The sequence below is a fragment of the Peromyscus leucopus genome, chromosome 1 (genome assembly GCF_004664715.2).
Source record: "Peromyscus leucopus breed LL Stock chromosome 1, UCI_PerLeu_2.1, whole genome shotgun sequence".
NCBI classification, from domain to species: domain Eukaryota; kingdom Metazoa; phylum Chordata; class Mammalia; order Rodentia; family Cricetidae; genus Peromyscus; species Peromyscus leucopus.
This window is the reverse complement of record NC_051063.1, coordinates 23,887,089-23,896,718: the sequence shown is the minus strand read 5'-3', so window position 1 is coordinate 23,896,718 and position 9,630 is coordinate 23,887,089. Positions and strand designations below refer to the sequence as shown.

Sequence of the window (9,630 nt, the reverse complement as noted above, 5' to 3'; positions counted from 1 at the left end):
GGTTTTTATTTTGTTGGGTAATTTGATTTTATTTCTAATTTTTTGAGTTTTTTTTTAAACCATGAAAGGTATTGAATTTTGTCACACACACTTTTTGCGTCAGTTGAGATGACTATTGACAAAGTTTTATATATTGAGCCATCCTGGTAGTTCAGAAATCCCATTTGGTCACAGTATATAGTCCATTAATATACCGTTTAATTTTTTTTTTTTTGCCACAATTCTGTTGAAGATCATCAACAAACAACAGTGTCAACAGAGACACTGGTATGCAGTTCTATTTTCTTATAGTGGCTTTGGATTGGGTACCTCATTCAATGAGCTAGTTAAGTATTTTCTCCTCTTAAAGGTTTTTTTTTTGAAAAATCCTGAGTTGAAAAATCCTGAGATGAATTGCCATTTATTCTTTAAATTTTTGGTAGAATTCCCCAGTGAAGCCATTATGTCCTGAGCTTTTATTTGTTGGGAGTTTGTTGCATTTTTTATATATTTATTTTGTGTGTGGGTGTATTGCGTAGGTGAATAAGTGCTGTGGCGTGCATATGGAGGTCAAAGGACAATTTGTGGGAGTAGGTTCTGCATTCTGGGAATCAAACTTCAGTCATCAGCCTTGGCATCAAGTACTGCTACCCAATGAGCCATCTCATCAGCCCTTGGTATCATTTTTAAAGCAGTGGCTTTCTCACTTCTGATGTTTATGATTAGGAATCTGATGATTTTATTTACATTCCCTATCATGTGATGAGCTGCCCGCTTACTGTTTTCAACATTCTCTGCTTTGGGTTTTGAAAAGTTTGATGATAATGTGTTTGGGGGTGAACTTCTTAGAGTTCATCTGCTTAGAAGTTGATCTTGGGTGCATACATCCATGCTTTTCACTGTTACTTGACTGTTATCTTCTCTCTGTCCATCCCTTCCTGTTCTTTCTCTTTCTATTTTTCTCTGCATCCATTGAGATGATTTGTGGTCTTATACTTGACTCTATTTACATGCTGTTTCATGTTTATCAATTGTTATGTTGAACATCTCTGCATCCTGGAATGACACCAACTTGATTGTGGTGTTCAATTTTTTATGTTCTCTAGAAATTTTTGCAAGTATTTTGTTGAGGATTTTTGCTTCTACATTGCATTTCCTCCTCTTTTTTCCTCCTCCTGTCCCCTTTCCTTCTTTTTTTCTTCTGGAATCCCCACATTGTGTATATTGGTTTACTTGAAGACATCCCACCCCTTAGGCTCTGTTCACTTTGCTTCAGATTCAGTAATACTTAATTTCAGTCTTCAGATTCATTGATTTTTTTTTTTTATGTCAGAGCTTCCTTTGAATCTCTGCAAAGCATCTTCACCTTGTTTATATTACTTTTTAGCTCCAGATTTCTTGGTTTTTTTTTTTTTTTAGGTTTTCCATAGCTCTATCACGATTCCTATCATTTTCTTGCATTGCATTTTTGTGACTTTCTCCCAATCTCCCTTTAGTCCCTTGAGCATCTTGAAAACTTGTTTTAAAAGTGCTTGTTTAGTATACATCCACTAGGTGTTTCTCAGGGAGTTTGTTTTCATTTATTGTCATTCTTTGAACATACTACAGTTCTTTGTTTCTTCATACACATTATGACTTTTATTATTTGGTGGTTGTTGAAAAGTAGACATTTGGTACTATGGTACCAAATGTACATATGGTAGCTCTGGAAATAAGATTCTCTACTCTTATTCAGTGTGTGTTTATTTTCTTTCATGGCTGTCGACATTTATTGTTTTGTTTTGTTTTTTCTTCTTGATCGTTGTAGCCTATCCTGCTGACCAGCCTAATGAGTACACTTAAGGTCTACTAAGCCTTTCCCTGGACATATGCAACCATCATCTTGTGCTCTTCCTTATATGCAAGCTTAAAAAAAATTCAGACACACCCCTGCACTCTCTCAGGCTTGGGGACCACAGGTGCCACTATGAAGAAGAATGAATTTGGGTGATGGAGAGGTGGGAAAGGGCTGAGGTCACTAGTGGAGTTGGCAGAGTGGCTTGCAGCTGCCTTCAGACTCAGCCCCCATACTCGCTGCCCAGCTGCAGGATTGCCCTGACTCTGGGCAATGAGAGAGGCCCAAGATGAGGAACAATTCACTGTCTGGATTGGACCTCCCTGAAGGACCACCATGATCCATGATGCCACATGAGGGCCATGTGTAGGTCAATGGCCCTGATGGGGATGGAGCTGGGTTGATGTTCAAGGCTGGTGTTACTACCTAGTACATATGGATGTCTGTCCATGGTCCATGCCATAGCCTGAAGCCATCTTGATGTCCATGGGCCACGCTGCCACTAGGGGCCATGCTACCGTTAAGGACCATGTTGATGTGTATGGCCTGTACTGCCACCTGAGGCCATGGTAATGTCTGAGTCTGAGCAGCCACCAAGGGCCATGTCTGAGTCTGAGGCCCTGCTGCAGCTAGGGTCTCTGTTGACATCCATGGCCCTTGTTACCACTGAAGGCCATGTGGCTATCCATGGCCTATGCTGCCACCTGAAGCCATGTTGATGTTTGTGGGCCATTGGAGCCATACTGATCTGAGTGACCTGCACTGCCACCTGAGGCCATGGTGATATCCAGGTCCATGCTGCTGCAGAGGGCTGTATCTGGGTCAATTGCCTTACTGCAGTCAGGGTCTGTGTTGATGTCCATGGCCCATGTTACCACCAGAGGCCATATGGATGTCCATGGTTGTGGGAGCCCACAAAGGTTTTTCAAGTGAGTTCTGAGCTTCCTTTACACAGCAGGGCTGCATTAGGAGATGGCTTGACCACGTGCAAGGTCACCAGTGTTTGGGATGGTCTGCACTTGGCTGTGCTGGGGGGAGGTCTTTTGCTCCACCCCTTGGCATTCCTTTAAAAGGCCCTGTAGTAGAGACAGAAGGGGCTGGTGGATTAGGATCCAGGCCCTCCCGAGCTATCCTGTGTTTTCTGTCTGTCTCTCTCCTCTATACTTCTAATATTTCTCACTTATCTCTCCTCAAGAGTACCCTGGGGGAAAAAGAGAGAGCTGGTCTCCCTCACATGGTCTATGCTACAGCCTGAATCCACGCTGGTGTCTATGGTCTGGGCTACCTCCAAGGGCCTTGTCCATGGTCCTACTGTGGCTGGACGCTGTGTTCATGGCCTGTGCTGTCTCCAGGAACACATGGAAGCCTATGATCTGTGCTCCTGCTGACTGTAAAGAGCAAGGAAGCTACTTTGGCAGTGATATGATGACTGCAGATGCAGTTGAGAAAGAGGGACATGGAAGACTTCTGTGACAACCCTAAACCCTAACCTCCCCAAAGTGACAGCCTAAACAGGAAGGTAGCAAAGAAAGCTCGTAAGTGTGATAAGGATGCTGAAGTGTAGCTCTCCACAATAGATGACTTCAGGCAAGGGTGTGGGAGGGGAAGGTCCCAGTTGTATTTAAGGAGCAGGCCATTGAGAGCTTGACCACACTCCAGTGAGCATCCTGGAAGGACTGGGAAATGAGTGTGATGATGTGTATGATGTGAAATTCCAAAAGAAAATCAGTAAAAAAAATGGTGAAAAAAGTTGTGCTAATTTTATTTTTAATTTTTCTTTACATTTTTATTTACTTCTACTGTTCTTTCCTTCCTTCCTCCCATCCTTCTTTCCTTCCTTCCTTCCTTTTTTTCCTTTTGTGGTGCTGGTGATCAAGTCTAGGACCTTGACAATGCTTTTCAGGTTACCCACAACTACACTACATCCTTAGTCTCTGTGCATTGGCCTGTTAGATACCCCAGATAATCACTTTTGCCAGAGGGAGTGGCCAGAGCAATAATGGGAGCTAAAACAATATTGGCTGCCCATTTTCTCATGTATTCATCTGTGATCAGACACAGCAATCGACAATCAAAGCACAGGTGTTCAGGATTTGGAAGACACAGTCCTCTTTGCCCAACCCAGCCCCCTCAAGCTGTATTCAGAACACTCAGTGCGCATATACTTAGCTGCCTGACACAAAGGGTCAGCTGCTAAGAATCAAATCTGACTAAAATTAACCACACTTTATAGCCCAAGCCTTATACTTTAGGTTTCAGTACTTCAGAAGTTTCCAGAGTCCATAAATTATCCCATCCAATGACTTTGCCAGTGAAATTGTTGTCTGGGTCAGAAGACAGAATTGCTGTGCTTTTTTGACACCTTACTTTCCAATCATCTCTCCACAGTCAGTTTGATAGAGTACTGCTCATCCTTTTTTCACAAACTTGAGTTCATGCAACAATTATAAGTCTATAACCCTGTTGCAACTGGCTCTACTCCTTAGCGGCATCAATACATGACATCAATATTCCCTTAGTGGGTAAGGCCATCAAATCCATCATTTAACAGGTTCAGGCAACCTGTGCAGGTCTGGGTCAGTGGTCACAGCCTACCTCTCAGTGATAATTATAGTTTTCCCTCAAATCTGGAATTTTGCAATTTTTAATGGATCAAGTAGCAAGTGCTATAGAAGCCTCCAGAAGTTTCTGGTGAATTTTTTGAAAATAATGCTGTGGTATGTAGGGCATGTATAGCGCTACTCTATATGAGGCTTGGTGATCGAGCGTGTGACATGTGAGACACAACATTCAACTCTTGTGTCTTGGTCCATTTAAGCTGCTATAACAAAATTCTGTAAACTGGCTTATGAACAAGAGAAACTTGTTTTGGAGGGCAAGAAATCCAAGATTGAGGCAGAAGACTCACTGTTTCCTAATGTATAGATGGAGCTTTTTGTTTGTTTTCCTACAGTGGAAAGGGCAAACATGTGTCTTTGAACCCACTTATAAGAATATTCATGAAAACTGGGGTGCTTGCTCCAGCCTTCATACAAGGGGAGGTGCCTAGTCTCATTGCAGCTTGCTATGTCATATTTAGTTGATATCCATGGGAGGCCTGCCCTTTTCTGAATAGAAACAGAGGAGGAGTGGATTGTGTGTGTGGTGTGTGTGTGGGGGGGGGCTATGGGAGAGGTGGGAGTGCCAGGGAGGAGAGGAAGGAGAAACTGCAGTAGGAATGTAAAAAAAAAAAAAAAAAAAGAAAGAAAAAAAAAAAAAAAAAAGAAAGAAAGAAAGAAAAAGAAAAATAAATCCACATTAAAAAAAAAATTTCAGGAGAATGAATTACTTCCCCTAGGTCACATCTCCCAGTATCATCATCATGGCAGTTAGGATTTCAACGTGTCATGGTGGAGAGCCTGACTGTTCAAGCTGCCTTCAAATCTCTACTCTCCAATCTCATAGTTCTGCTAATGTGGGTGATGCAAGCCCAGAACATGGCAAGCCCTGGGGAATTTTGTTCATTATGCTGCAGCCAGTGCTTCTCAGGGGTAAGCCAACCTAGCAATGAGCATCTTTGAGCACACATATATTCTAGAAGTTGTTGGCAATTGCATCTTAAAATTATCAACTTAAGTTAAATAGATTTACACTAAACTACAAAATCCAAAGGCCTAAGTGAATAGAGGTGATTATGAAGGTCCAGGAGACAAAGAACGGAGGGGACACAACACATGTTGTAGAAGCAGATGGGGAAAAAAATGGAAGTGGAGAGAAACCTTTATAAAGCAAACCCATGTTTGTGAAGACATTTTATATGACCCCTCCCGCCATTGTTACAGCTATGCTGAAATCCATTTAAAATCCAAAAGCAAAGTGAGTGTGCCGTTTCTGTTTCAGAGTTATACATTCTTATTATCTTGCAAATGTTCATCTGTTTCTTCCTGGGAGATTCTTCCTCTTAAGTGGTTCTCGGTTTACTTCTCTGGCCACTGTTCCCTTTAAACTGAAGTGCTCTGAGCCATCCTTGTTTCCTCCAGGGTTAAGTACTGCTGCCTGCAGCACTGTAGAGGACTACTTACTGATGATTTGGTGCCTGCTCTTTTCCATGCCCATCACTCACCATTCCCTTCCTTTCCTGGCTTCAGTGACTTTTAGGTATTTCCCGGCATATGTGTTCTGGTACATTCCTTCATGGCTCAATTCTTCTGCACACCATATGACACTTGTGTCTGTCTGGTGAAATTCTACTCTTTTTTTTAGATTTTATGCTTCTATGAAGTTTATTTCCCTCCTAGACATGGTCTCCCTGTCTAGTTCAGGCTGGCTTCAAGCTCTGAATCCCCTGCCTCAGACCCCCAATATATATTGACCACGTTGGCTGCCTCTGTAGTCTTTACTGACCTTCCAGGACAGAAATGAGCACAACTTTGCAGAGGACTTTGTGCCACACAGCTCTGTTTAGGCACCTACCACAGTATAATCACAATGATTCAATAATCTGAGTGTTTCTAGAGAACATGGACCATGTCTACATAACCTCTGTGCCTTCATGGCCTCACATAGCTCCTGACACACAGGAAGGCCTGTTTATCTTCAAATACCTTTAACAAAGATTATTTTTTGTTTAAAAGCAGGAGGTTCCTATGCCAGTTTATATTGTTAATAATTTCTTGGATCCAAGATTTGGTATCTAAAATATGTGATATTCTTCCATTAATTTAATGAGAATTTATTGACTATTTACTTTAACTTAGACATGGTAGGATAGTGACTGATCAACAAAATCAGAAATGTGCTTTACTGGTCTCATGGAATTGAGAATTTATTGAAGATCTTCAGACACAGTGGGACATGACTGTAATCCCAGTACTCAGAAGTTTGAGGCAGGAGGATCAAAAATTTGAGGATATTCTGGGCTATTATCTAGTGAGACCCCATCTCAAAAAAATTATTGAAAAAAAATTATCAAAAAATTATGAGTTACTAAATAAAAGAGACTATATTTCAGGTTTGGCCCACGGTACCAACGAGACTGTCCACAACACGAGCCTTTCTGACGTGTGGGTTGCTGCCCATTGGCTTACTTTTCATTCCTTTTTGTTGATTCGTCTTTTGTTCTTCAGCCTAGAAAACTATCTTAGTCAATAACTATAATAACCCAAGAAATAAACACGCAAAAGACTTGTACATCTTATTTTAATCCAAACAAAATTTGGCCTTTGGGACTCTGTGGAGAGCTGGGATTTATCAATGGCCGTACAGTTTTCCCAGGAGCTTTTGCCTTGACAGCAGTATTTAGTTTCACTTTAAAGAACAAAAGGGGTGCAAAAGAAATACTCAAGAGACAGCAAAAGGGGACCAGGTGCTTGGACGGGAGGGCCAACTTGTAGGCAATGATGGGTTACTGAGATGTACTCAAGCAAATAGCAGCCTGCTGTGAACCAAGGCTACACAAACTCCTATTTCAGACAGTGTGGTGGGAGGAAAGAAGGAAGCTACCGGATGGATGTTTTGAAAGCGGAAACAAGAAACTAAACCCAAACATAAACCCAAACCCAAACCAAAACCAAAACATAGTTCCTGTGAAAATCCGATACTAGAAAGTTTGAACAAACTCAAACCAAGTTCCTACAGGTTCCTATTAATCTGCTACCTTAGGAGAGTTGGTTGGGTCCTTCTTCCGAGTTGAAGTTAAAACCAAGGGCGGGTTTAGACTCAAGCAGACTAGTGATATACATTCAGTTAATTAGGCCAATTCAAAGGCCTAACAGTCAGCATCACAGGGGGCTGGAATTCTTTTCAAAATGTTTAAGATGGAGGTGGGGGAGGCTTACCTTCCTTAAATCTGGCTATACTGCGTTCTTCCTGTCCCTTAGCTGAAGGTGATTACTAATTAGCAGTTGCTGCAGAAGAAGATGCAACTGGTGCTGGGGACATGCTGCCACAAGGGTTAAACTCTGAACCTCAACTTTAATGTACAAAGAGAACAAAAGGACACGCAATGTAAGTTTGCATTTTCACTTTGAGTCCAAAATAGTAATCACCTGAATTACAGCTAATTTGATTTGCTGTACTGACCACTGTGAAAAATAAAATTTTATAATACGTATAGCTTTAGATTAGCAATCAGTGGCTCATATTTTTTTCCTCTTTTCTAGGGGCCTTGAGATGGACAGTTTTCTTGATTGTACTGTGAAAATAAAAGCTATGAGGCCAGAGATGTAGTTCAGGAGTAGAGAAATTGTACAGCATGTGTGGGGCACGTGGCTGTATCCCCAGTACTAATAAAATAAAGGTTATAGGTCAAGTGCTGCTTGAAGGACATAGGCAGAATACATAGCCAGTTTATTTCACACCTTTTCCCAAATACAAATCTCACTGGCCTTTGGATATGCTAATATTCCAGAGAGCTTGGGATCTGGTCTAGGACTCCTCTGGAGCCATTACCCTGTCTGTTCAAAGTAATCTCAGAAAAGCTCACAGAGATGCATTCTAGATCTACAAACCTGTGTCAGTAACGACTATAAAACTTGGGCTTCGCCCTCATGTACGAGCAGCAAGTATCTATACACAAATGGGTAGTCCTGTTATCAAAACTGGACCGTGCCCTTGTCCAGAATTATAATAGCTTTTCTGTTGTTGGTTGTTTGCTTAATTTTGATTGGCAAGTGTGATGCTGGAAGAGGGCTTCTGTACTGGTTTGGCAGCCAAGCAAGGCTAACAAAGGGCTTACTCGGGCTTCGGGACAGAAAGCAGTTGATCTCCAGGCCCTGGAATGGAGTCATATCCACTCCCTGGAACTGAGTGTGGATCACTGCCACTCGCCAGTGAAGAAAGAAGGCCACTGCCAAGCTCTCTGCCACTTGCAACTTTTGCCTTGACAGTCCCCATCAGCCCTTCAAGAGATCTGAACGTGGACGACTTCTTCATGTCTTCAAGCTTCCTACAGATGGCTGAGCCCACCGAGGACAGGGCAGTCGAAGTCTTCTGCTTCATGCCGGCGTTGGAGGCCTGGACACCGTGCCATCTCTTGGACAGATTCTGCCTCAGCCCCATCAAGGCCATGCAGCCTAACTTCCTCCGGAGTTCCTCACATCGCTTCTCCTTGGCTGCCAGCTGGTCGTGTAATGTTAGGATCTCTTCCTCCAATCTAGTGAGCTCAGATTTGAGCTCCATTTGTTCAGCCTCCGTCAGATCTGGTTCTGAGGCAGGGTGGGATTCATTTGTGGTCTCTGTCATGGCATCTGGCACAGACAGGGAAACGTCTTCGTCCAGGGAGTCCAGGTCCAGTTCTTGGTAGAGAGAGTCCGGTCCTCGGTTTGTGGAGAAATAGTTGGGGTTGGTGGAGCTGTAGTCTAGGCCTGCAGGCTCAGACTTCTCGCCAGTGGAATAGGACTCTGGATGAGACGGGTCCATATCTTGGGCAGCAAAACTCATGTGCTAGCTAGCCAGCCTTTATCCTTGCCAGAGAAGTGGATGCTCTGGGTGGGGACCCGCTTCCGGTTGGTAGGGGTTGGGTGTGGGGGAAATGGAAGCTACAGAGGTGGGACTTCCGGCCCAAAGGGCTGCCAGTCATTCAGCACCTCGCTCAATGGCTGGCTGCTCTGAGAAGGTGTTTCAGTGGATTATTTCTGCATCACAAGGACGTTGTGAGGTAGGCAGAGCCCAGATTATTACTGAGAGAAATCTTTTCCTCTAGCAGTAGAGACATAAGCCAGACATAAGTTCATACCAAATTGTGTGGCGACCCTTTTCTACCACGAGCGTTTTTCAAACCCTTGGAAATCAGTAAGAGGTTACTCTAACAGAACTTTAAGAGAAAACCCAAAACATAA

General features: G+C 42.8%; 1 protein-coding gene across 1 annotated transcript; it reads right to left on the bottom strand.

Annotated features, from left to right (window-relative positions):
* Positions 1–6,974: 6,974 nt before the first annotated feature.
* Tpd52l3 (TPD52 like 3) lies at positions 6,975–9,307 on the bottom strand. The gene has a single exon (XM_037203117.1). It carries the CDS (start codon positions 9,230–9,232, stop codon positions 8,525–8,527), a length of 708 nt encoding a protein of 235 aa, XP_037059012.1. The 5' UTR covers positions 9,233–9,307; the 3' UTR covers positions 6,975–8,524.
* Positions 9,308–9,630: the final 323 nt, after the last annotated feature.